At 59.1% G+C, this 27,075-nt stretch overlaps 1 protein-coding gene across 2 annotated transcripts; it reads left to right on the top strand.

Annotated features, from left to right (window-relative positions):
* Positions 1-512: 512 nt before the first annotated feature.
* Positions 513-26,860, top strand: THOP1 (thimet oligopeptidase 1). 2 transcript variants are annotated; one of them, XM_017885077.1, is made up of 13 exons: positions 513-723; positions 7,356-7,568; positions 11,674-11,822; positions 13,144-13,251; positions 13,783-13,885; positions 18,394-18,554; positions 20,127-20,262; positions 20,651-21,017; positions 21,450-21,651; positions 23,489-23,675; positions 23,826-23,954; positions 24,776-24,912; positions 26,371-26,860. In XM_017885077.1, the coding sequence occupies exons 1-13, from the start codon at positions 708-710 to the stop codon at positions 26,524-26,526; spliced, it is 2,064 nt and encodes a 687-aa protein (XP_017740566.1). In that variant the 5' UTR covers positions 513-707; the 3' UTR covers positions 26,527-26,860. The 2 variants fall into 2 exon arrangements, with proteins under 2 accessions (XP_017740566.1, XP_017740567.1); XM_017885078.1 differs by having other exon boundaries at positions 543-723; positions 11,721-11,822.
* The last annotated feature ends 215 nt before the right edge of the window (positions 26,861-27,075 follow it).

The raw sequence follows: 27,075 nt of genomic DNA on the forward strand, positions 1-27,075 counted from the left end.
GCTACTCGAGAGGCTGAAGCAGGAGAACTGCTTGAACCCGGGAGGCGGAGGTTGCAGTGAGCCGAGATTGCTGCCACGGCACTCCAGCCTGGGCGACAGAGGGAGACTCCGTCTCAAAAACAACCAAACACCAAAACTTCTGGTTAATTTAATTGATTCGTCTGATTCAGATGCTGGAAAGTGGGCCTGGGATGCAGTAAGCGATCGATAATAACACTGGCCCAACACACAGCTATAAGAAGGGAGGCAAGCACACAATAACACTGTAGCCTGAAGCCCAGGCGAAGTTTCAGCGGAATAAGCCGCGCAGACAGAGGCTGAGAGGCGTCAGCGGCGTGCGGTTTCCAAGGAAACCGTCCTTCCTAGCCACCCCAGCGGCTCTGGAGGGGTACAGCAAGAGGCTCCGCCGACGCAACCCCGAGACCACCGACGGACTGCAGGTTGTAGCGCATGCGCAGAGGGCTCCAGCCGCTCGGCCCGCCTCCTTTAAGTGTGGGCGGGGCTTGGGCGCGCGTGCGTCCTGCCCTCCCTGTGCACGCGCCGCCCCAGCATGCCCAGGGTGCGCAGGCGGCGGGTCCCTTGGTCTTCAGGCGGCCGTGGCGGCGGTGGCGGCGGTTGGGCCGAGAGAGGCGGCCTCAGTGGCCGAGGTGGCTGGACGCGTAGCAGGTGGAAGGAGGGAGGGAGCCGCAGGCGCAGACCCACCCGCCATGAAGCCCCCCGCAGGTACCGACTACCCCGCTCGCCGGACCCGGGCTCCCCTGCACCCTCGCTCCTCCCGGGGTCGCGACTTGGGCCTAAGGCTGGAGCGGAGTGGTCCCCGAGCCACCCTCGGCCGGGCTGGAGGGGCAGCGGGGGAGGTGGGCGACCCTGCCCTCTGGTTTGCCGAATGAACGAACCAGCTTTTCCAGCGCTTCATTCATTCTGCAAAGTTGATGGCGCTTCCCTTCCGGATGGGTCGGGTCCCCTGGCGCACCCTCGGGAGGCCGTGATTTGAGGACTCCGGTCCCCGTTTTCCCGGAATTCTAGAGCCAGAGACAGACATTCAACAAGTAAATAAGCAAGAGAGGATCGAAGATAGGGAGGGATCGGTGCTCTGGAGCAAATAAACACGAACGGGGCAGTCCCAGGGGAGCAAGGATAAAGGCACCGAACAGGGCACAGAGCCAAGATTAAAAACCCACCCACGAACGCGCTGTCCAGGAGAAGAGTTGGTCCTGGGGGGCTTTTCTGAAGAGGTGAGCCTTGACTTGCTTGATTGGGAGAAGCAGGTGTCCTGCCAGGACCGGGGAAGGAGGCGTCCCGGGAGGAGGGAACGTGTTTGGAGAGCAGAAAGTCAGTTTGGCTGAAACGTAAAGAGGGGACCTGTTTATTTTCTTATTTATTTACTTTGTCACCCAGGCTGGAGTGCAGTGGTGCGATCACGACTCCCTGCAGCCTCGAACTCCTGGGCTCAAGCAATCCTCCCGCCTCAGCCTCCTGAGTAGCTGGGACTACAGACCTGCACCACCACGCTTGGTTAATTTTTGTAGAGACGAGGTTTCGCCGTGTTGCCCAGGCTGGTCTTGAAGTCCTGGGTTCAAGCAATCTACTTGCCTCGGCCTCCCAGAGTACTGGGATTACAGACATGAGCCACTGTAGCCAGCCAAGACCCTTTTAATTTAAAGGCAAAGGGGTGATGTGAAGTGTTTTTTATTTGTTTGTTTATTTTTTGAGACAGTCTCTGTCTGTCTCCCAGGCCGGGGTGTAGTGGTACGATCTCTGCCCACAGAGGCTCACTGCAACCTCCGCCTCCCGGGTTCAAGTGATTCTCCTGCTTCAGCCTCCCAAGTAGTTGGGATTTCAGGCGAGCACCACCACACCCGGCTAATTTTTGTATTATTGGTAGAGACGGGGTTTCACCATCTTGACCAGACTGGTCTTGAACTTCTGACCTCAAGTGATCCATCTGCTTCGGCCTCCGAAAGTGCTGAGATTGCAGGTGTGAGCCACCGTACCCGATTTTAGAAAGTCACTCTGGTTGTTGTTGAGGGAAATCCTTGCCCGTATCCTTGCCTTTTCTCTTGCCCAGCCACATTCCCCCAGCTCTTTGTCCAGCCCATTGCGATGAGGGTGATAATTGTAATAATGATAATCAGGGATATTTAGGCCTTGGGAAGGCAGGAATGTTGTCTGCCTTGTTTGCTACTGTATCCTTGGCACAATCAGTAAATATTTACAGGATGAACTGACGTCCACAAGTTTTTCAAATCCTAACTCCTCCAGGAGAATTTTCTGACAATTCCCGTTCCCATTGATCTCCGTCCTTTCAGAGCCCCTGAAGCTCTTCTTTACCCCCACGGTTTAATGTAGATCCACGGTCCCTTTTTTGCAGTTCTAAAATCCTAAATACTCTGTAAACTGAAAGGTTTGCCGTAAGTTTACAGCAAAGTCATTTGGCCAGAAAGTGACCGCGACTGACCGACCGACTGAGAGCCTTTCTTTTTCCCACTTAGCGAATATCACTGATTCTCAGCTGGGGTGATTGTGCTTCCTCAGGGGACACTGGGCCATGTCTGGGGACATTTGTGGTTGTCACAGTTGGGGGGCGCTCCTGGTATGGAGTGGATGGAGGCCAGGGATGCTCAGCACCCTGCAGCGCCCAGGCCAGCTCCACCCCAGAGAACGATACGGCCCCGATGGCCACAGTGCAGACAGCGAGAGACCCTGGTGCGTATTCCTGCTTCTCGCTGCAGGAAGAGTAATTTGATTTTGGAGGGCCAGCCACCCTAGTGATTTGGAATACGTGGCACTTGGACTCTTACTTTTCTCCAAGGGGGGAATTCTGAGTGGTAAAACGTCCCCGGCCCCAAGAGAACATGGACAGCAGAACATGGTCTGTAATGACAGCTACCTCTTGAAAACTTTCTGGTGGTATTCAAGATACAAGATGTTTTGCCTTCATTGCTCACTGAATTCTTAGACGGTTCTTGTTCTCTGCACCCTGAATTGTTCCCATTTTGCAGGTGGGAAGCCTGGAAGTTAACGTTTCTTGCCAGAATCCCAGAGTTAGCAAGTGACAGAGGTAGGGTCCGCACCCGGACCCTCTGACTTCAGCTTCTGCATTCTGAGCTAGCTTGTTGTACCTGCCCCAGCCTTTGTAAAAATGCACATCCGATTGTTAGTGCCACCGTCCCGTCCCCTTCCTGTCCCTTTCCATGGCTCCACCTTGCACTCAGGATTGAAGTTCAAAGCCTTCATTGTCATCTACACCAGAAGTTGGCAAACTCTGGCCTGCCTAGTTTTTTTTGAGATGGAGTTTCACTCTTATTGCCCAGGCTGGAGTGCAGTGGCATGATCTCAGCTCACCGCAGCCTCCGCCTCCCAGGTTCAAGTGATTCTCCTGCCTCAGTCTCCCGAGCAGCTGGGATTACAAGTGCTGCCACCACGCCCGGCTAATTTTTATGTTTTTAGTAGAGACGGGGTTTCTCCATGCTGGTCACGCTGGTCTTGAACGCCTAACCTCAGGTGATCCACCCACCTTGGCCTCCCAAAGTGTTGGGATTACAGGCACGACCCACCGTGCCCAACCAAGATGGACTCTTGCTCTGTCACCTGGACTAGAGTGCAGTGGTGCAATCTCAGTTCACTGCAACCTCTGGCTCCTGGGTTCAAGCGATTCTCCTATCAGCCTCCAGAGTAGCTGGGATTACAAGCCTGCACCACCACACCCAGCTAATTTTTGTATTTTTAGTAGAGACAGGGTTTCGCCATGTTGTCCAGGGTGGTCTCGAACTCCTGACCTCAAGTGATCTGCCGGCCTCAGCTTCCCAAAGTACTGGGATTACAGGCGTGAGCCACCACACCTGGCCAGGCCTGCCTATTTTTGTACACCTCTGGAACTGAAGATGATTTTTGGACGAGACAGAAAATATATGTGGCCCACAAAGATGAAAATATTTGGCCCTCTGCAGAGTTGTTTGCTGGTCCCCTGGGCCCTCTGCAGAACTGTTTGCTGGCCCCCTCGGCCCTCTGCAGAACTGTTTGCTGGCCCCCTCGGTCCTCTGCAGAACTGTTTGCTGGCCCCTGGGTCCTCTGCAGAACTGTTTGCTGGCCCCTGGGTCCTCTGCAGAACTGTTTGCTGGCCCCTGGGTCCTCTGCAGAACTGTTTGCTGGCCCCTGGGTCCTCTGCAGAACTGTTTGCTGGCCCCTGGGTCCTCTGCAGAACTGTTTGCTGGCCCCTGGGTCCTCTGCAGAACTGTTTGCTGGCCCCTGGGTCCTCTGCAGAACTGTTTGCTGGCCCCTGGGTCCTCTGCAGAACTGTTTGCTGGCCCCTGGGTCCTCTGCAGAACTGTTTGCTGGCCCCTGGGTCCTCTGCAGAACTGTTTGCTGGCCCCTGGGTCCTCTGCAGAACTGTTTGCTGGCCCCTGGGTCCTCTGCAGAACTGTTTGCTGGCCCCTGGGTCCTCTGCAGAACTGTTTGCTGGCCCCTGGGTCCTCTGCAGAACTGTTTGCTGGCCCCTGGGTCCTCTGCAGAACTGTTTGCTGGCCCCTGGGTCCTCTGCAGAACTGTTTGCTGGCCCCTGGGTCCTCTGCAGAACTGTTTGCTGGCCCCTGGGTCCTCTGCAGAACTGTTTGCTGGCCCCTGGGTCCTCTGCAGAACTGTTTGCTGGCCCCTGGGTCCTCTGCAGAACTGTTTGCTGGCCCCTGGGTCCTCTGCAGAACTGTTTGCTGGCCCCTGGGTCCTCTGCAGAACTGTTTGCTGGCCCCTGGGTCCTCTGCAGAACTGTTTGCTGGCCCCTGGGTCCTCTGCAGAACTGTTTGCTGGCCCCTGGGTCCTCTGCAGAACTGTTTGCTGGCCCCTGGGTCCTCTGCAGAACTGTTTGCTGGCCCCTGGGTCCTCTGCAGAACTGTTTGCTGGCCCCTGGGTCCTCTGCAGAACTGTTTGCTGGCCCCTGGGTCCTCTGCAGAACTGTTTGCTGGCCCCTGGGTCCTCTGCAGAACTGTTTGCTGGCCCCTGGGTCCTCTGCAGAACTGTTTGCTGGCCCCTGGGTCCTCTGCAGAACTGTTTGCTGGCCCCTGGGTCCTCTGCAGAACTGTTTGCTGGCCCCTGGGTCCTCTGCAGAACTGTTTGCTGGCCCCTGGGTCCTCTGCAGAACTGTTTGCTGGCCCCTGGGTCCTCTGCAGAACTGTTTGCTGGCCCCTGGGTCCTCTGCAGAACTGTTTGCTGGCCCCTGGGTCCTCTGCAGAACTGTTTGCTGGCCCCTGGGTCCTCTGCAGAACTGTTTGCTGGCCCCTGGGCCCTCTGCAGAACTGTTTGCTGGCCCCTGGGCCCTCTGCAGAACTGTTTGCTGGCCCCTCGGCCCTCTGCAGAACTGTTTCCTGGCCCCTGGGTCCTCTGCAGAACTGTTTGCTGGCCCCTGCGTCCTCTGCAGAACTGTTTGCTGGCCCCTGGGTCCTCTGCAGAACTGTTTGCTGGCCCCTGGGTCCTCTGCAGAACTGTTTGCTGGCCCCTGGGTCCTCTGCAGAACTGTTTGCTGGCCCCTGGGTCCTCTGCAGAACTGTTTGCTGGCCCCTGGGTCCTCTGCAGAACTGTTTGCTGGCCCCTGGGTCCTCTGCAGAACTGTTTGCTGGCCCCTGGGTCCTCTGCAGAACTGTTTGCTGGCCCCTGGGTCCTCTGCAGAACTGTTTGCTGGCCCCTGGGTCCTCTGCAGAACTGTTTGCTGGCCCCTGGGTCCTCTGCAGAACTGTTTGCTGGCCCCTGGGTCCTCTGCAGAACTGTTTGCTGGCCCCTGGGTCCTCTGCAGAACTGTTTGCTGGCCCCTGGGTCCTCTGCAGAACTGTTTGCTGGCCCCTGGGTCCTCTGCAGAACTGTTTGCTGGCCCCTGGGTCCTCTGCAGAACTGTTTGCTGGCCCCTGGGTCCTCTGCAGAACTGTTTGCTGGCCCCTGGGTTCTGCACCGTTAGGTGTTTCCAGGTGGTTTTGCCGCCTTCTCTGTGCTGAGCCGCACTGACTTTCTTCACGTAGTCGCCCTTCCCGCAGCTGCCCTCACTGCCCGGAGCCCCCGCCTGCCATTCTTGTTTTCGGGCTCCGTTTACCCATTTCTCAGAGAGGCCCTGGAGTGAGTGGCCAGGCCACATATGACTTGCCCGTAGCACCTGTGGGTCTGGCACGGCTACACGCCAGCCTGACTTTCTTGATGAGTTCATGAATGGAGGCCTGCGTGTTCCCCTCACTGGGTGTGGGGTGTGGAAGAAGCAGGTGGAAGAAGGGACTCTTCCCGTAACCCCCCCATACCTCACCTTTCCCCTCTGGCATGGCAGGAATTGAGCAGTGCGTGGGTGGTCCTGGGCCTCCCCTTTTGTGAACACCCAGGGGTTTGTACAGGCTGATCTGTGCGTGGTGTCTCCACTGTAGGGTGGGAGTTTTGTTGTTTTTTTATTTTTTTGAGATGAGAGTCTCACTCTGTCACCCAGGCTGCAGTGCAATGGTACTATCTAGGCTCACTGCAACCTCCACCTCCCGGGTTCAAACAATTCTGCCTCAGCCTCCTGAGTAGCTGGAATTGCAGGCGTGCGCCACCATGCCCAGCTAATTTTTGTATTTTTGGTAGAGATGGGGTTTCACCATACTGATCAGGCTAGTCTCAACCTCCTGACCTTGTGATCTGCCCGTCTTGACCTCCCAAAGTGCTGGGATTACAGGCTTGAGCCACTGCGCCTGGCCTTTTTTTTTTTTTGAGACGGAATCTCTCTCTGTCACCCAGGCTGGAGTGCAGTGGTGCGATCTCGGCTCACTGCACACTCCGCCTCCCAGCTGCACGCCATTCTCCTGCCTCAGCCTTCCGAGTAGCCAGGACTACAGGCTCCCGCCACCACACCCGGCTAGTTTTTTGTGTTTTTAGTAGAGACGGGGTTTCACCATGTTAGCCAGGATGATCTCAATCTCCTGACCTCGTGATCCACCTGCCTCGGCCTCCCGAAGTGCTGGGATTACATGCATGAGCCACTGCGCCCGGCCAGGGAATTTTTAACAGCGGCATTATCTATTCCGGGCTGGATTGTTCTCTGCTGGGGCCGTCCTGGTCACTGCCGGGTACTAAGCAGGATCCCTGGCCTCCAGCCACTCCACACCAGGAGCATCTGCAGCTGCAACAGCCACAGGTGTCCTAGATGTCACCCAGGGTCCCCTGGAGGGGACTGATGGCAGAGTTGCCCCCTGCTCTAGAGACTGGTCAGTCTGTTCGTCCCTACAAGAGCCCTGGACCTCACTCTTCTGGATGAGAAGCGGGTGATCCCTCCTTTCCCTCTGCCCTCCTCACTTTGACCCTAACTGAACCAAAAGCAGACCTGCCTGGCACTGGGTTTTGTTTCTGCGCAGCCTGTGCAGGAGACGTGGTGGACGCGGCGTCTCCGTGCTCTGTGGCGAACGACCTGCGATGGGACCTGAGCGCCCAGCAGATAGAGGAGCGCACCAGGGAGCTCATCGACCAGACCAAGCGTGTGTACGACCAGGTGGGCGCCCAGGAGTTCGAGGACGTGTCCTATGAGAGCACGCTCAAGGCGCTGGCTGACGTGGAGGTCACCTACACAGGTAAGTCCCAGGCAGGGTCTGAGTGTGGGCCACAGGTGCTGAGGGAGGTGGCACCGCAGGCAGGAGCAGCCCAGCCCATGGAGCAGGTTCAGAACCTGGGTGGAGGCATCTGGCAGGTGCTGGTCACTGGAGGTGTCGGAGAGAGGCGGTTCCGCCCGTGCTCTGCTGCGCTTCACAGCCTCGTCCGTTCAGAGGACCCCTTGGTTGTGTGATCTGAGAGCCGGAGATGAGAAAACGTGTCTAAACAGCACGCCTCTCCAGCCTCTCCCAGAGCCAGCAGCCTTGAAACCTGACCCCGTCTGACCTCTTTCCCTGGCCTGGGAAGGCGAGTATTTGTTTTCTCTCTGAATGACTGAACTTGGCCCCTTTGGCTTCTGCCTCCTCGCCCTGCGGTGGGGGTGACCTCATGACCTTGGGCGTCCTCCTCGCCCTCAGCCCGAGCCTCCTCCTCTCCTTGGGGTCCCTGTGCTCACGGTGAGGAGTGAGGTGCCTGGTGACATGGGTTAGGGACACTGCTTCCCGAGCTCTGCCTAAGGCTGACAGTGTATCTGCCTGACCAAGAGGCCCAGAGAGTCTCCACAGGGAGCTCTGAGTGACGCAACTCCCCGCCCTTCCATCTAGCGGAAGGCCTTTTTGCTGGGAACCATGGAAAATCCTTGAGTTCAGCCCAGGGCTTTTCTTGTGTTCCCAAGGCTTCCCCTGAAAGGATTGGCCTCCGTGGCCGCAGGCCTCCGTGGCCCGTGCCCTGCGGCCTCCAGAGGGTTTGCTGTCTGGGCGGGGGACTGGAGAGGGCTGAAGCTCCGCAAGCACCCCGAGCCTGCAGAGCCTGCAGCCCCCGCTGGGAATCCTGACCCTCTTCCCACTCCCTCTGGCTTCTGACAAGTGGCTTAGAGCCCAGCAGGACCTTGGTTTCCCCTCCTCGGCCACGTGGTGGCCCCTGGTCTCTCCCGCAGGAGTCTCCTGAGGCTCAGGTGATACCAGTTCCCTCTTAGGGCGCCCAGCGGTGCCAGGCATCATTTCCCCCGCCCGTGCCCCACTTTCCCCTCCTGCAGCCTTTCTTCTCCTCCTTCACATGGTGGCGAGAAGCAGTGTTAAAGGAAACTGAAATCGGCCTTGCTGCTCCCCTTGGAGCCTTTCCACTGTCCTCAGGGTGACGCCCGGCATCCTCGGTGTGGACTTCAGCGCCCTGCACTGTCCGTGCCTGGACACGCAGTCTCCTCGTGCCTGGCACCCTCCGCCAGCCAGGGCCTCCCCAGCCAGCCCCTCCCGCCCCTCGCGCCCCTTGCCCTGTGCTCTGCTGAATACCCAGCTTCTCTCTGATCACAGATTAAGTCCACTTAGCCCAGGAGCCCTTCCTGCTCCTCCTGTCCTCATGGCAGCCGCCTGGATTAGTCCCTGCACTGACACTGTCGTCCAGGCAGTTGCTTGTCTAATCAGTTGCCCATAAATCCCGAGAGGACAGAGCCTGTTTTTTTCTCTCTTCAGCCCCAGCATCAGGCCTGGCCCAGAGCCCCCACTACGAGCTTTTTTGTTGATTTTTTGAGACAGGGTCTTGCTCTGTCACCCGGGCTGCTGTAGTGCAGTGGTGTGATCATGGCTCACTGCAGACCCCATCTCCCAGGCTCAAGCCATCTTCCCACCTCAGCCTCCCAAGTAGCTTGGATGATAGGTGCGCTCCACCACGCCTGGCTGATTTTTTTTTTTTAATTTTTAGTAGAGATGAGGTCTTGCTATGTTGCCCAGGCGGGTCTAGAACTCCTGAGCTCAAGCTTCCTGCCTGCCTTGGCCTCCAAAAGTGTGGGGATTACAGACATGAGCCGCTGTGCCTAGCCCATCCCCCCCTCCAAACACACAGAGCCTCCTCCAAACATACCGAGGCCTGGGGACATTTCTGTTGGCCCAGAATCGAGGTAGTGACCGGGCTGCAATTGGAATTTAGGTCTTTCTTCTGCAAAGTATATGCTTTTTTAAAAAAATTTTTATTATTATTGGTTTTGTTTTATTGTTTAGAATGAGTCTCGCTCTGTCACCCAGGTTGGAGTGCATGGCGCTGTCATGGCTCACTGCAGCCTTAACCTCCCAGGCTCAAGCGGTCCTCCTGCCTCAGCCTTCTGGGTAGCTGGGAGCACAGGTGCGTGCCACCGTGCCTGGCTGATTTGTTTTTTTAAACTGCTCCATTGAGATATGGTTTGCATCACATACAGTTCACCCATTTAAACCACAAACTTCAGGCCGGCGGCGGCTCACACCTGTCATCCCAACACTCTGGGAGGCCGAGGTGGGCGGATGTCTTGAAGTCAGGAGTTCGAGACCAGCCTGACCAACATGGAGAAACCCCGTCTCTACTAAAAATACAAAATTAGCCAGGCGTGGTGGCTCATGCCTATAATTTCAACTACTTGGGAGGCTAAGGCAGGAGAATCACTTGAACCCGGGAGGCGGAGGTTGCAGTGAGCTGGGATCATGCCATTGCATTGCAGCCTGGGCAAGAGCAGTGCAACTCTGTCTCAAAAGAACAAAACAAAACAAGAAAAATCCACACCCTTCAGTGGTTTTTAATAAATTTGCAGTGTTGCCCAGCTGTCACCATTCTTTGATTTTAGAGCATTTTCATAATCCCAGAGAGAAACTTTATACCCTTCAGTGGTCACACTCCATCTCCTCTGCCCCCAGCCCCAGCACCCACGCATCCCCTCCTGTCTCTGTGGATGGAGCTGTGGATAGCCATCCTCTGTGGATGGATATTTCATAGAACTGGCATCACACAGGCGGGTGCGGTGGCTCACGCCTATAATCTCCTCATTTTGGGAGGCAGAGGCGGGTGCATTGTGAGGTCAGGAGTTCAAGACCAGCCTGGCCAACATAGTGAAACCCCGTCTCTACTAAAAATAAAAAAATTAGCCAGGCATGTGCCTGTAATCCCAGGTACTCGGGAGACTGAGGCAGGACAATCACTTGAACCCAGGAGCTGAAGGTTGCCATGAGCCGAGATCGTGCCACTGCACTCCAGCTTGGGCAACAGAGTGATACTTCATCTCAAAAAAAAAAAAATGACATCACACACCATGTGGCCTTTTGTGTCTGGCTTCCCGCTCTGCATGTGACGTCCTTGGGTTGCATCCACACCGCAGCCTGTTCCAGAGCCTCGTTCCTTTTCATGGCTGAGTCATGTTCCATTTGGCAGAGGCCACATCTTGTCAGTCCGTTCACTCGTGGATGGGCCTTTCGGCAATTGCGAATCGTGCTGCCGTGAGTGGACGCGTGCAGATTTCGGTGTGGATGTGTGTTTGTGTCTCCCGGCTGGATGCCTACAGTGGAGTCTTGGGGGTTGTGGGATGACTCCATTTTAAAGCTTTTTTTTTTTTCTTTTTTGAGATGGAGCCTCACTCTGTCACCCAGGCTGGAGTGCAGTAGTGCCATTTCAACTCACTGCAACCTCCGCCTCCCAGGTTCAAGCGATTCTTCTGCCTCAGCCTCCCAAGTAGCCGGGATTACAGGCGTGCGCCACCACGCCTGGCTAATTTTTGTATTTTTAGTAGAGACGGGGTTTCACCTTGTTGGCCAGGCTGGTCTCGAACTCCTGACCTCAGGTGATCTGCCTGCCTCGGCCTCCCAAAGGGCTGGGATTCCAGGCTTGACCACCGCACCCGGCCTAAAGCCTATGCTTTTCTAGCCACTGACATTTCCTCTGCTCAACCTAAAGTGCAGATGTGCTCAGGAAAGTGTGAGTCGTTCATGCATTTAAATGTGCCTGTCGCCAGCTGCAGCTCTCTCTGGAATGGAACTCCGCCAGCCTCTCTGTTTCATCACACCCAGCTCTGTGGGGGTTCTTCTTGCCTTGGAGGGCTTTGAGTTGAATCCATGTTTTTCTTTGGTCTGTAAGATCCCCGAGGACACAGGCGACAGCACCTCCTTTCTCCATCCCAGGGCCCAGCCTGAAGGGGATGGTGGCGTGTGCCTGTAGTCCCAGCTACTTGGGAGGCTGAGGCAGGAGAGAGCTCGTGGGGGGATTCAGCAGACGGGCCTGGGAGAGGGGTCTGAGCCGCACCTGCCAGTTGCACCAGGGCCCATTCTCACACCTGTCTCCCTGGTCTCCCTGTTTTAGTTCAGAGGAATATCCTTGACTTCCCCCAGCATGTTTCTCCCTCCAAGGACATCCGGACGGCCAGCACGGAGGCCGACAAGAAGCTCTCCGAGTTCGACGTGGAGATGAGCATGAGGGAGGACGTGTACCAGAGGATTGTGTGGCTCCAGGTGAGGGGGAGTGCTCCCCGCGGGGAGCGTGAACAGCCTCCCAAGTAGCTGGGATTACAAGCGCATGCCATCACGCCCAGCTAATTTTTGTATTTTCAGTAGAGACGGGGTTTCACCGTGTGGGTCAGGATGGTCTCGAACTCCTGACCTCAAGTGATCCGCCCGCCTTGGCCTCCCACAGTGCTGGGATGACAGGTGTGAGCCACTGTGCCTTGCCCATTTTTTTTATTTTTAGTAGAGACGGGGTTTCATCATGTTGGTCAGGCTGGTCTCCAACTCCTGATCTCAGGTGACCTGCCCGCCTCGGCCTCCCACAGTGCTGGGATCACAGCATGTGCACTTGCTTTTCCTTTCCTGGCCATCCTAGGTGTGACCCAGACACCCCATCCCCACGTGGCGTGAGCTGACAGGGCCTGGCGGCGTGGCTGCGTGGGCTTCTGCTCCCCAGATGCTCCTCCCAGCATGCAGTGGGGCTTTGCTGTTGGTGTCACATGATCAGGAGAGACCCAGAGACCCTCCTGCTGCTGCTCATCCTCTTAGGCGAGGACCCCCGGGAAGGTGCTGATGTGTCCCCCAGTAGCAGGAACGTGCAGCCCTGGTGCTTTGGTAAATACAGATCAGGGTGGCCCATGATAGCAGTGGTTTATTATTTTATTTATTTATTTATTTATTTATTTATTTATTTTTGAGACAGAGTCTCACTCTGTCGCCCAGGCTGGAGTGCAGTGGCACAATCTTGGCTCACTGCAAGCTGTGCCTCCCGGGTTCATGCCATTGTCCTGCCTCAGCCTCCCGAGTAGCTGGCACTACAGGCGCCCGCCACCTCGCCCAGCTGATTTTTTTTTTTTTGTATTCTTGTATTCTTGTATTCTAGCTGGGACTTTTGTATTCTTCTTTTGTATTCTTCTTTTGTATTCTTAGTGAGCCATCGCACCCGGCCTTTTTTTTTTTTAAATACAGACAGGGTCTCACAATGTTGCGTACGCTTGTCTCAAACTCCTGGGCCCAAGCAATCCTCCCACCTCCACCTCCCGGAGTTTCTGTTGAAACAACGGACAATCAGCAATCTTGTTCCCATTCAGCCACCGCCCTGGTGAAGGAGCTCTGGGCTCATGTTAGTGCTGGGCTCTTCCAAACAAAGCGAACGTTTGCTCGGGTTTTGTGTAGACGCAGGTCGTCATTTCTCTGAGGTAAATGCCCAGGAGTGCAGTTGCCAAGTCACATGGGGGCCAGATGATCAGATTTTTAAGGAACTGCCAAACTGTTCTTTGGAGCAGCTGCACTGGCCCACATCCTACATGCTTTGATGTTTTTATTCCAGGAGAAAGTTCAGAAGGACTCACTGAGGCCCGAGGCTGCACGGTACCTGGAGCGGCTAATCAAGCTGGGCCGGAGAAATGGGCTTCACCTCCCCAGAGAAACTCAGGAAGTGAGTGCTGGGTATAGGGAGTGCTGGGTGTGGGCAATGTTCAATCCCGGGGAGTGCTGGGCACAGGGAGTACTCAGTCCCAGGGAGTGCTGGGTACAGGAAGTACATGGCAGGGGGAGTGCTGGGTGCGGGGAGTGCTGGGTTCAGGGAGTGCTGGGTCCCAGGGCATGCTGGGTCCTGGGGAGTGCTAGGTTCAGGGAGTGCTAGGTTCAGGGAGTGCTTGGGCACAGGGAGTGCTAGGTGCTGGAAGTGCTGGGTGTGAGGAGTGCTCGGTCCCGGGGAGTACTGGGCACGGGGAGTACTGAGCTCAGGGAGTGCTCAGGCAGGGGGAGTGCTGGGTGTGGGGAGTGCTGGGCGTGGGGAGTACTCCATCCTGGGGAGTACTGGGCATGGGGAGTGCTCCGTCCCAGGGCGTGCTGGGTGTGGGGAGTGCTCCCTCAGCCCTTGGTGGGAGTGCTCCCAGGACCCTGCGTCTTCCTGCGGTGCCCGCCCCGGTCTCTCCTTCCTCTCACGTCTTGTCTTTGTCTCCAGAAAATCAAAAGCATCAAGAAGAAACTGAGCCTCCTGTGCATCGACTTCAACAAGAACCTGAACGAGGACACGACCTTCTTGCCCTTCACGCTCGAGGAGCTAGGTAGAGGCTGGGCAGTGGGGAATGGGTTGCCATCGGTCCTGGGACTCACTGCAGGCCTGCCAGGCCCTCGGGGGCCGCCGCTTCCTCCTGTGGGCTTCTGTGCTGACGGGCGGCGGGAGGCCGAGGTACATGGACCTGACCGCCTGGGCCGAGGGCTTTCCTCACTGGGAGCACTCCAGGGCCGTTCACAGCCAAAAGCTCTGACCCCTCCCTGGGGAGGGCCGTGCTCTGTCCCACCAAGATGCCGCCCTGATAGAAAATGTCCCTAGCAGTGGCGGGAGCCCAGGCTGGACTGGGCGGCCAAGGGTGCCAGTCTCAGCCGTGGCCCTGAGGTAACCACAATTTTCCCTTGAGACCCCACTTCCTGCCTGCCTTTATTTTTATTTTATTTAATTAATTAATTTGTTTATTTATTTTGAGATGGAGTCTTGCTCTACTGTCCAGGCTGGAGTGCAGTGGTGCGATCTCCACTCACTGCAGCCTCCGCCCCCTGGGTTCAAGTGAGTCTCCTGTCTCAGCCTCCTGAGTAGCTGGGACTGCAGACGTATGCCATCACACCTGGCCAATTTTTTTATTTTTAGTAGAGATGGTTTTGCTGTGTTGGTCAGGCTGGTCTCAAACTCCTGGGCTCAGGCTATCTGCCCGCCTCAGCCTCCCAAAGTTTTGGGATTACGGGCATGAGCCATCACACCTAGCTGGGCCAGAATATTCTGATGGGTGCTACAGAATATAACCTCCACTTCTAGACTCTGAATGTGGTTGCCACTGAGGTGACAGGTGGGGACAAGGCCCTCATGGCCCCAGGCCTCCACAGGTGGCTTGATGTGCGGTCAGCTGGGCGCATGTTCCCTGAGGGAGCACTCGCACGTCAGGCATCGCCAAGCTTGGCTGCCAGCCCTCGCTTGGCCCTTCTGTGTCTCGGGCAGCCCATCCTACCCCTCAGCTCCTGGCACTCAGGAGACACAATGGGCTACGATCTGCCGTAAAGCACGTTTCCCAGCCCCGGGAACCCAGCCTGCCACTCCGTGGGCGCACTGATGACCCACATCATTCCCGTGGCCACCCACATCGTCCCTGCAGCCACCCGCGCCGTCCCCGCGGCCACCCACACTGTCCCCGCCACCCGCGCTGTCCCTGTGGGGCTGCCCCCCCACCTGCCCATGTTAGCAAGCAGAAGGGCTCGGTGCCCGATGCGCTGGAAGCCAGTGCCATGGCACCAAGGTTTTGAGGAAACAGAAGCTTTTCAGTTGCAAGTGACTCCCAAGGAGACCGGGCGTCCAGCTCAAATCTGCCTCCTGTGCCGGCTTTCAGGCAGTACTTTCATTCGAGAAGTTGCAGAGGTGGGTTCTGGGATTAGCAGGTGGTTGGTGGAAGGAACAGGGAAGGTCTGGAAGGTCCTCGGGCACACATAGTTATCTGTCCATGCCAGTGCACGGGTCCTGGTGCGAATCCTGGGGACGTCAGTGGGAAGCGCGGTGGAAGTTCAGTTGGCGTCCGCGAGCTGGTTCTACACGGACTCTGCTGGCTCATGTGGGTTCCAGCCAGTTTCAGCCAGTTTTGTTCTTGTCAGTGTTTTCTCTGCCTGTTTGTTTTCATGTTTGCCATCCTGCAAACTGAAGAGTGTTTGTCGATTTTGGTGTATAACTCTTAGGAGTGCTGTTTCATTTGTCCGGCCTGCAGGGCCTCCCATGCAGGTGGCTTGAGTCCCATGTGGCCGGGTGACACCATCATGCGGGTGGCTAGCGTGTTGGGTGACGGTTCTCCAGGGCTCTCCACTGTCCCGGGACCTGTTTCCCGGGGTGTTGTGGTCCGTCATTTGTCAGGAGACACTCTGCCTTAGTCCCCTTTTCTTCTGCTTACAACAGAAGACCTAAAGCCATGTAGTTTATAAGAAAAGGAATGAACTTGTCACGGCTCTGGAGACTGAGAACTCCCAGGTCGAGGGGCTGTATCTGACGAGGGCCTTCTTCCGGGTAGGGACTCTGGAGCCCTGAGGCGGCCAGGGTGTCACCTGGCAAGGGGAGGGGGCTGAGCGAACTGGCTCCACCCAGGTCCCTCCTCCTCACAAAGCCCCAGTCCCACTGCCACATTAACCCGTCAATACCTTCATTCCTGACGGTGGACGCCACATGACCTGGCTGCCTGTTGAAGGCCCCAGTACCCAATCCTGCCATCTCCCAACACCACCATCTCCAACACCGCCGTCTCCCGATAGCCACATCTCCCGAGAGCCACATCTCCCGACACCCCCATCTCCCGACACCCCACCTCCTGACACCCCACCTCCAGACACCCCATCTCCTGACACCCCCACCTCCCAACACCCCACCTCCCAACACCCCCATCTCCTGTTACCACCATCTCTGGCATTAAGTTCCTCGTGCATTTTGGAGCAGTCACACCCAACCAGAGCAGAGACCTGTGAGTGTCCGTCACTCCCACGTTGTCATGCACTAGTTGCCATGTCCATGGACGACTTCTGCCGCCCTCACTCTCTGGGAATCAGTTGTCCTGCCGTGACTCCGAACCTTCCCTCCTCACCTGTCTTCTTACTGATTTGTTTCTGTCCATGTGCATGAGGCTTCTGGCTTATTCCCGGGTTATCATTCATTTTCATTTATCCCAGTGCTCAAATCGTCCCCCATGGACCTTCGGGAGCCCCTTCAGACAGTCCCCATGTCCCTGTAATGCACCTACTGGCCTCTGAGCCCGCTCTCACTGTGGGGCGCACAGTGCCGCAGGCTCGGCCTCTGAGCCCGCTCTCACTGGTGGACACTTGGTGTCGCAGGCTTGTCCCGTGCTCTCCCTGCCCAGCCCTCAGATGCGCCATTCCTTGGCGGAGTCCTGGTGCCTTTGAGTGGATGGTGATTTAGGCACCAGGTCTGTTCACCGCTGCCAGGGAACGGCGTCCCTGGACGCGCACGCTCTTCTCTTCTGTGTCTGTGTATGAAATCCACAAGTGCAGTGGGGCATGCCGGCGCACCCCTGAGGCCAGGGAACGGCGTCCCGGGACGCGCACATTCTTCTCTTCTGTGTCTGTGTATGAAATCCACAAGTGCAGTGGGGCATGCCGGCGCACCCCTGAGGTCCCAGCCTCTCAACCCGGGAGGCTGAGGCAGGATGGTTGCTTGAGTCTGGGAGTTCAGAGCCACAGTGAACGTGAACTATGCATTCATGAACTATCCATTGCAGCCTGGGCAACAGAGCAAGACCCTGTTTCTAAAAAAATAAACTTTCATGAGTCCACTTTCCAGCTTCTTTTCCAGTCCAGCGCTGCTGGGCCCCCTAGCCGTCTCCCTTGCTGTCCTTTAACTCCCGTCTCCGACCGCCAGTGTTGGGTGACAACACTGTCGAGATGGAGAGCTGCTATCTGAAGGCCCGTGGTCCTTGGAAAGGACGTCATGAGGTCCTGGGAGGCCTCCCCCTCGTGCTGCAGTCACTCGGCAAACAATTGCCGGACCCACACTAGTGCTGGGGCACAAATGGGAAGGAGGGGCTCTGCAGACCACGGGACTCTCAGCTCCCTCTTCACCACCCACACCCACGGGCTGGCCTCCCGAAACGTCCCCCATCTGCCTCTGGCCCCCATCCCGGTCATTCTTTCCACCCTGACCGCCCTGGGGTTGGGGTGAGCCAGTCTTTGCATCGAAGCTGCAAGCCTGAGCCACGGTGGCCTGGTGGCCCTGGCATCTCCCGAGCCGTGAGGTGGGGACCCCGGAGCCTTTCAGTCTGGGACGCTGCCGCCCCCACCTCTCTTGGGGCTGTCGGGCAGGGGCCAGGTGGGAGGGTGTGGCTGCCGAGCAGCGGGGTGAGCTCTGTCCTGCCCGGGGTTTTGTGGGTGCAGAAAGGAAAGCGGGGCTCCAGTGAGAAGATCTGAGAGCGGGAGTTGGGTCTCTCTGGAGGGGCACACTTGAAAGTGGCCAAGCCGTGGGGCTGCGTGCTGAGATCTCAGCTCTGAGCGGGAGGCTCTGCCTGGGGGTCGTCCTTCAGGAAAAGCAAAGCAGGACCCCCCTTTCCACCCGGGGCTTCCCTCTCCGCCCAGGGCCCAGTGTGCTTGGCGCTCCTGCTGTTTTCGTTTCTGATGGGAGGCACTGCCTCTAACGCTGGTTTCCTTGTGCAGTGGCCGGGCCACCCTTCCCGCCGCCCTCCTCCCTTCACACACGGGGGTGGTGGCGGCGCCCTGGAAGCCCACGCTATCCGGGGGTTGAGCTGGATTTAGCTTTAACTTCTCTGGGGCAGGAGGGTGCTGGGGGGTTTCCTGGCGGGGTTAGAGGGAGGAAGTGAGAATCGTGACAGGTGGTGGCCAAGCTGTGGGGAGCCGGGGTTTCTTGATGGGGTTCGATGGGGGACGTGAGAATTGCAGCAGAGGGTGGCCAGGCTGTGGCTGCTCGCTGAGGGCCCCCTTGTAGCTTTCCAGGCAGAGGGGAAGCCCACCCTTCCCGCGCACACACTGCGTGGGCTGTGGGTGCCTCAGCCCTGTCAAAGCCAGCCTGGTTCTGTCCCCATAGGAGGGCTCCCCGAGGACTTTGTGAACTCCCTGGAGAAGACGGAGGACGGCAAATTGAAGGTCACCCTCAAGTACCCCCATTACTTCCCCCTCCTGAAGAAATGCCACGTGCCCGAGACCCGGAGGAAAGTGGAGGAGGCCTTCAACTGCCGCTGCAAGGAGGTGAGGAGGCACAGCCGGGGGCCCCAGGACAGCGGGTCTGGAGCTGGTGGGGTCCGTCTCCCGCACACCTGTGAGGTGCCTCCAGGCTTCACACTTGGATGGCCTCTGGATCTCCCCGGCCAGGCCCAGTGGCGGGCAGAGACCTCCCTGTGGGGCTCCACCACCCCCTGGAGGTGTCTGTGCTGGGCTCCGCCCAGACCCTGGGGCCACAGCTCAGGGCCCAGTTCATCCTTCCCAAGCTGAGCCTCCTGCTGCTGCTCTGAGCATCTGGCCACGGCACGTCTCGTCCTTCCCTGGTCTGGAGCCGCCCCTCAGGTGTGTCAGCCCAGATCATTCCTTTTGTCTTAAATGATGGTGCCCGGACCTGAGCCTGGGTCCACAGGTGGGTTGTGACCAGGCCTTCTCGCTGTTACCGGTGTCAGACGGCCCTTCCCACAGGGACGTGTGTAACTGTCCCTGACGCCATGGCGTGGTCAGTCAGGTGGCCTCTGCACATCCCCCGTTCGCCGTCTGGAACAGGCAGGAGCTTTAGTGGGCCTCCGTGGTCCCCTGACGACACCATGTTGGTGCCCGTGTGTCTGGCAAAAGGGGGATATGCACCGATCTCTGCAAAGGGATGGGCAGGCACCGATCACTGCAGGAGGGTGGGGGACGGGCAGGCACCAATGGGGGGATGGGTGGGCACCGATCGCTGCAGAGGGGGACTCTCCATTGTTTGGGGACCGGGAGCTCAGTGGGCTCAGATGGGATGTGGCTGCCCTCTGCAGGCTGGCTGTGAATTCACGTTGCTGTAAGCCTGAGTAGGCAGACCTGTGGGCTGGGAACACCTTGACTTTCCCAGTGCACCTCGGAAGGTCAACTGGGCAATCCCATCCTGGTCCCCAGGCTTGGGTCCTAGTGGCAGAGTGAGGGCCAGGCCAAGAGGGAGCACACGGGCGGGCTGCGTTCCAGGTCCCAGGGGATGTGCCGCCTCAGAGACCTTGCTGCTGGCGGTTGGCCTGGCCCCCATTTGACTGGCTGCTCTGCACGCACCTGCCTGATTACAGGTGGGTTTCCTGTGGACCAGCACATGTGCTGGTGGGCACATCTGTCCCAAACAGGCCTCTGTTTCTCCTTGTAAACGCGTCACGTGGGTTTTATGCATTGTCCTTCCGCCCCCACCGGCTTGGTTGGCAGTGCCAGTCCTCAGAAGTGAGGCCGTGTGCATGTCGTGTGCCGGTGGCGATGGGCAGAGCCCCTGAGACTGGGAACCAGGGCCTAGACATGGTGGGGTCCCCACATGCAGCAGTGATGCCCTAGAGGCTCCTCAGACAGCCCCTCATCCCCACACCATGTTCCATGTGAGGCCTGAGAGTCGTTTGCACCCCTTCTGGTTCCAAAAAGGACTCGAGGGATTATAATGACACTTGTGGCGTAACCAGAAGAGTTGTGTAGTAACACAGGCAGAGAGGGGCAGGGGCCGGAGATCAGGCGGAGCTGGATACAAGCCCCTGGCCCCGGGACAGGGCGTGCTGGCCCTGGAGGTGGAGGGAGTAGCGCCCCCGGGCGACAGTGTGGTGGTGTCGGTTGCAGGAGAACTGTGCCATCCTCAAGGAGCTGGTGACGCTGCGGGCCCAGAAGTCCCGCCTGCTGGGGTTCTGCACGCACGCCGACTATGTCCTGGAGATGAACATGGCCAAGACCAGCCAGACCGTGGCCACCTTCCTAGGTAGCCCTTCCTTCCTCCTCCACCGGGCTCCCCTGGGGGAAGGTTCTCAGGGTCACCCCAGGGGACAGTCGGGGATACCCCTAGATCCCTGTCCTTTCCCTCCATGAAGAGGGACTTCTGACGCCTGCCCTGGCTCCCTCACTCCCCTGGAGGGACCCTCACAGAACAGGGAAGTGCCCGGGCCCTGGAGTCAGTTCCATGCCTGCACCCGGCTCCGCCACCCCTCACCCTGAGCGCGAGGATACTGGGCTCCTTGAGGGGTTGCTAGGAGCTGCGGGCCCTCCCTTCTGAACCGGGAGGCTGACGAAGTTGCGGCCACAGGCGGGCAAGCCCAGGGCCACGAAGGAGCCCGCAGGGTGAGAGGCCCACCTTTCTGCCCTCGCCACAGATGAGCTGGCGCAGAAGCTGCAGCCCCTGGGGGAGCAGGAGCGGGCGGTGATTCTGGAGCTGAAGCGTGCGGAGTGTGAGCGCCGGGGCCTGACCTTCGACGGCCGCATCCATGCCTGGGACATGCGCTACTACATGAACCAGGTGGAGGAGACGCGCTACCGCGTGGACCAGAACCTGCTCAAGGAGTACTTCCCCGTGCAGGTGGTCACGCAGGGGCTGCTGGGCATCTACCAGGAGCTCCTGGGGCTGGCCTTCCACCACGAGGAGGGCGCCAGCGCCTGGCACGAGGACGTGCGGCTCTACACCGCCAGGGACGCAGCCTCGGGGGAGGTGGTCGGCAAGTTCTACCTGGACCTGTACCCGCGGTGGGTGAGGGCAGTGGGGGTGGGGGGTGCACCCAGGCCCTGGGTCTCCTCAGAGCCCGGCATTCCTGTCTGAGATGGGAAGGAAGTCATTGCCTGCTCCACGGGGCCTCGGGGATGAACCCCGAGACGTAGCACCCGTGGGCACACCACAGGGGCCGAAAACGCGGCTGTCCCTGTTTCCACTCTCACTCAGCCACCCAGACAGGGCGCAGCTCTGCCCAGGCCAGAGTCTTTTAGGGGAGGAATGGCAGCCGGGGCCTGGCCGTGGTTTTCATGCTGCCCTGTGCCAAGTCGCCTCTGCTGAGAGGGAAGTTTAGAACCTCAGAGGTACCCGGTGTTCTCGGTTATCAGTCAGGTGGGCTGAGGGATGTGGAGTCAGGGACCTTGTGGTATCTCTAGTCCCCACGGGCCTGACACCGCCTCCCTCTACAGGGAAGGAAAGTATGGGCACGCGGCCTGCTTTGGCCTGCAGCCCGGCTGCCTGCGGCAGGACGGGAGCCGCCAGATCGCCATCGCAGCCATGGTGGCCAACTTCACCAAGCCCACAGCCGACACGCCCTCGCTGCTGCAGCATGACGAGGTGGAGACCTACTTCCACGAGTTTGGCCATGTGATGCACCAGCTCTGCTCCCAGGTGGGTGCGGGGCCTGGGCAGCGGCAGAGGCAGGGGCTGTCTGTGGTCAGTGGGGTCCAAGCCCCAGGCTTCGGCTTCCGGCTCTCTCTGCGCCCGCCCGGTGGCTCCTTCATCCAGTGCCACCCAAAGATGGTGACTCCTTCTCATGCCCGTGTCCTGGGGCTGCCCCAGCACAACACCACAGACCAGGGCTTACACAAAGGGCGTGTATTTCCTCGTGGTCCTGGAGACTGGAGTCGGAGGTCACGGTGTCAGCAGGGTTGGCTCCCTCCAGGTCCCTCCCTGGCCTGCAGACACCACTGCCTCTCTGCATCCTCATGCGGGCGTCCTGTGTGGGTCCTCATCTCCTTACAGGGACCCCAGTCACACTGGATCGGGGCCCGCCCAGCAACCTCAGTGTCCTCCTTAGACATCCTGTCTCTAAGTCGTCACATTCTGGCAGGGTGTGGTGGCCCACGCCTGTAATCCTGGCACTTAGGGAGGCCGAGGTGGGCAGATCACCTGAGGTCAGGAGTTCAAGACCAGCCTCGCCAACATGGTGCCAACTTGTTGCAAGCATCTTTCCTGGCACACAGTCAGCCGTTGCTCCTCAGAAAGGCTCTGTCCTGTGAAGTTGCTGAGAACGCTGAGAAGTGCATGCAGAGCCGTCCCTCCGACCAGGGCTGGGTTCCCAGGAGCCTCTGGTCACGTGTTCGCCAACTGATCATTCCAGAACCTTACCGTGTGTGTTTTGGGTTCAAGACGCCTTACTGCTGTGCAGCACTGACGGGTTCACGTTGAACACATGGCCGGCAGCTCTGTCACCCACGCCTGGCCGCAGCTTGCACACACAGGGTGTCCCCCTGAGGCGCATCATGGCCTCCTGGTGCTGAGGGACACGAGACAGTGCTCTGCACGACTCTTGGGACTTTTTAAACCCAAAATGCAAACACCATGCCCCCACTAGACTGAGAAAAGGACGCTTGCTCACAAAATAAGCTGAAGCGAGAAGACAGAGCGCGGCCCTGTCTGAGGACTGTCTGAGGGGCTTCTGAGGAATGCCACAGTGCTGGCCTCTGGTGTTTCCGTGGGTCTTGGTAGGCGAGTTCAAAAACACGGAGTCCAGGAATGAGGATCGACCGTGTGTCCGCCTTTCCTGACTCCCCGCCACAGTGTTTGCACAGCACTCATAGCCAGCACACGCGTGTGCATATCCACACAGGTGCCTGCACAGGTGCCCACGCACATGCCTGCAAGCCCGCTTTGCATGCTACTTCCTGCGTGTGCCTGGCGCCTGGCATGGCGAGTTCCTTGGTGCAGTCCGTTGGGACGAGGAGCGTGGCTGTGTGGTCCTTGGAACGGAAAAGCCTCGGTGTTGCAGAGAGGACCTTGAGGATCACCCAGGGGTTCCCTGGCCCTCGGCTGCCAGCCACGGTTCCAGCAGGACTTGGTCAAGGGCTGTGCCTTTAGGGAAGGTTACACACACACACAAGCAGGGAGATGCAGCATGCCTCACAACGTCCTGACCTAGACCTGGCCATCCCCAAGTCCCAACCCCTCTGGGGTGCAGAGCTTTCAGGGAGCAGCGGCTCTGTGGATGGGGGGAAGTGTGGGTGGCCTCCGGGAACAAGGTCATGTGGCCGACATCTTCAGGTGTGTCCTGCTGGCACAGGCAGCCAGCAGCAGCCCAGGGGCCTCGGGGTCCCAGTCGTTTTCCAGGTTTGGGGTGGGAGGGCCAGGCCCAGCACGTCACCTGTGCACCTGCCCTGTTTGCACTGTGGCAGCTGACACGGGCCACGCTGGCAGGAAGGGGCCAGGCAGGGCCTGGGCATTCTGAGGCTCTGCCCCACCCCTGCAGGCGGAGTTCGCCATGTTCAGCGGGACCCACGTGGAGCGGGACTTCGTGGAGGCACCTTCGCAGATGCTGGAGAACTGGGTGTGGGAGAAGGAGCCGCTGCTGCGAATGTCTCGGCACTACCGCACGGGCAGCGCGGTGCCCCAGGAGCTCCTGGAGAAGCTCATTGAGTCCCGGCAGGCCAACACAGGTGCACCCGCCCGTCTGGGGAAGGGCGCTAACTTCAGGGGTGGCGGCACACAGCTGGGGCCTGGCATGTGCCCGGGGAGGTGGTCAGAGCTCTGGGCAGAGTGGGCTGCGGCAGGTGCAGAGGCCAGCTCCTTCCTCCCCTCCCGCCCAGGCCTCTTCAACCTGCGTCAGATCGTCCTCGCCAAGGTGGACCAGGCCCTGCACACGCAGACGGACGCAGACCCCGCCGAGGAGTACGCGCGACTCTGCCAGGAGATCCTCGGGGTCCCGGCCACGCCAGGTAGCCACCTTGAGCCGGGCACACCCTGGAATTTGGGGCCTCCGCTGGTTCCCTGGGAAGGTGAAGGGAGTTGGTCCCCATGCTTCACTTAAGTGCAGGAGTCCCTGCTGGGGAGCTGCGGAGCACGTCCCAGGCTCCTCGGCGGACAGACCCAGCCGAGATGCAGCTGCAGCCCAGGGTGGAGGGCGGGTGTGTGGCCCCAGCCCCCAGGAGGGGTGTGTTCCCTGGAGCCTTTGCTTCGAATGAAGCTGGTGTTTTCTTGATTCAAATGTATGACACATGCTTTGTGAGAAGCCTGGAGAAGTACGGGAAGGCCTAGGAGTTTCCAATGCTGACGATGATAAGCGGGCCCTGTTTCCATCACACCTGTTGTCCTGTGTGCATGTGTGTTCACACACGCTTGCAAGGATCCAGAACTTGGAAATATAGCATGATTTGAACATGGGTGGTATTTTGCTGGCTTAATGCTCCATAGACTTTAAAAAATCTCTTCAAAAGCGTTTTCAGCAGCGTGGCCTGTGCTGTTGCATGGGCGTGCCTTGCTTTATTGACGCAATCTCATAATGAGGACGTTTGCTTTGTGGCAGCTGACGGCCCCATTAAATGAGCTCCTGTCCTTCCAGGAGAGGGGCAGAGACTTGTGGCCCTCGCTTTGTGGCTGGCTCTGGTTCTAGAAGTATCCGGCTGGTTCCTGCCCTCGCTGTGATCCTCCAACTTCTCCCCATTCCGGGCGGGGGTGTCAGGAGTCTGGCTGGACGTCTTCTGGAGGAGGAGCGTGGGGTGGGGGCTGCAGCGTGAACCCCGCCATGTGTCTGTCCTAGGAACCAACATGCCTGCAACCTTCGGCCACTTGGCGGGTGGCTACGATGCCCAGTACTACGGGTACCTGTGGAGCGAGGTGTATTCCATGGACATGTTCCACACGCGCTTCAAGCAGGAGGGCGTCCTCAACAGCAAGGTACGTGGGGACCAGGGACAGAGAGGGCGTCCTGAACAGCAGAGTACGTGGGAACTGGGGAGCGGGAAGGGCACCCTGAACGGCAGGGTGAGAGGGAGACAGGGACTGGGAGGGCGTCCTGAGCGGCGGGGTGAGGGGAGGCTGGGATGGGGAGGGCGTCCTGAGCGGCAGGGTGAGGGGAGGCTGGGATGGGGAGGGCGTCCTGAGCGGCAGGGTGAGGGGGACCGGGAAACGGGGAGGGCGTCCTGAGCGGCAGGGTGGGCCTGGACCCGGGGTGCCGGATGAGCCATTCCAGCGGAGGCACCCTCTGGTCTTGGTGCGGTGCTGCCCACAGCTCCCCACTGGGCCCTGCAGGAGGCTCTACACTGTCCCCTCAGGCCTGGGGCTGTGAGTGCTGGGAGCTCCGTGTCTTCCCACACGAGTCCTTCCAGGATCTGCGTGATCGGCTTCCGAGCCATGGACTGAGACAGACCCGTCTCTGGGGAAGGCTGGCTTGGCGTTTGCCATTTATTTGCTTTTCCAACCTCCAGTTTCCTCACTGTGAAGTGAGGCCTTGACACCGTGTGAGCCTGTGCCTCCTGCTGACTTGGTGCGACCCAGGCTCAGGGCAGCCGCCAGAGTCCCTCACAAGGAACCAGGTGGCTACCGGCTTTGAGGGCCGGCCCTGCCCAGTCTAGGTGCAACATTGCACTGGGCAGCCTGCAGGTACCTCGGGGCCACCAAACCCAGGCGCTCAGCTGCTCCCTTTACAGAGGTGCAGAGGCCAGGACCTGGGGGAGCAATGGTCCGACAAGCCCCTGTCTTCACAGCCCAGCAGGGACCTGCCCCCGTCCTGAGGCAGCCTCCAGCAGCTCCCCCTGCTGCTGAGGTGGGGGGTCCCACCTCTGAGGACCGGCCAGGGGCTGGAGAGGTAGAGTCCCCTGGGCTGGGAGCTAGGGCTGTGGCTGCCTGGCTCTGCAGCCTGCAGCCCGCGCAGGCTCCTGCAGGGCTCTGGGGCGTTGGGGTCTCCTTGGTGGCCGGCTCCGGCCGCCTCGCGGTCCCCTCCTTGCCTCACCTGCCCGTAGTCCCGCCGTCACAGGGATAGGCTCGAACCCAGGCCTTTAGGGTGGCCCAGAGCGTGAGCAGCTCCCACCTTGTCTAGCCAGAGGCTCAGCCACTTCTGTTCATGGGCTCAGCCTGGGATTTCAGTGGGGGCTGATGGGGGGAGCCACCTCGGGAGTTTGGGGAGTTTGGGGAGTTCGGGGCTCTGCTGGCCCCTCAGTACGCAGCCCCGCTCTGAGATTCTGATGACAGGTGCCTGCGCTCCCCGAGCCGTGCTGATGCAGGCGGCCTGCAGGCCTCCCCGGGAGCCTGGACGGGGTTGCTCCGAGACCCCTGGGCAAAGGTGTACAGACTCCCGGGGTCCTTGGCCTTCCTCCTGGGTTTCCACCTGGCCACAGTGCCCTGTCTCCTTGGCAGGTTGGCATGGATTACAGAAGCTGCATCCTGAGACCCGGCGGCTCCGAGGATGCTAGCGCCATGCTGAAGCGCTTCCTGGGCCGTGACCCCAAGCAGGACGCCTTCCTCCTGAGCAAGGGGCTGCAGGTGGGGGACTGCGAGCCGCAGGTCTGCTGAGGCCCGGCACTGCGACTGCCCAGACTGGCCCGCACTCCCGCCGCCCTGGTGCCTTAGCCCCTGGCCCAGGATGGGGCAGGCTCTGGCATAGCACCTGGGACTGGCAGGGTGGCTGAGCGGCTGTCTCTTGTCTCTTGCCTCTTGCCTCTTGTCATTGTCTGTCCTTGCCTGGTGGCCTACCCGGCTAGAGACGGCGTCCTCAAGACATCTGGAGGCCCTCGTGGCGCCAGGGCCCTGTCTTTGTTGCACTAACACGCCCCCTCCCTGGGAAACGTCCCTGGTCAGGAGGTGGCTCTTCTTTGAAATGAGATCATTAAAAGGAAACAGAAAACGAGAGAGGCTGCCTGGCCTGGTCGCTGGCTCCTGCGCTTTTTTGTCCAGGGACGACTGGATGCCGGGTCAGGGTCCGGCCCTCGGGCTGTTGCCACACCAGGCCCTGGACTGGGACTCAGGTCCTTATTGGGGGCGGGGAATGAAGGCCCGGTGGCAGGGAACCCGTTCTGTCAGCCAGGCCAGCCTGAGGGGTCTCAGACATTTCTGCTTCCTGGG

Source organism: Rhinopithecus bieti, unplaced genomic scaffold (genome assembly GCF_001698545.2).
Source record: "Rhinopithecus bieti isolate Rb0 unplaced genomic scaffold, ASM169854v2 scaffold_13262, whole genome shotgun sequence".
Classification (NCBI taxonomy): Eukaryota; Metazoa; Chordata; class Mammalia; order Primates; family Cercopithecidae; genus Rhinopithecus; species Rhinopithecus bieti.

Excerpts from the sequence above, each read along its gene's own strand:
- THOP1 (XM_017885077.1), top strand. Across the intron at positions 11,823-13,143 it reads AGAGGATTGTGTGGCTCCAG|GAGAAAGTTCAGAAGGACTC; the intron begins GTGAGGGGGAGT and ends TTTTTATTCCAG. Across the intron at positions 23,676-23,825 it reads GTCCCGGCAGGCCAACACAG|GCCTCTTCAACCTGCGTCAG; the intron begins GTGCACCCGCCC and ends CCTCCCGCCCAG.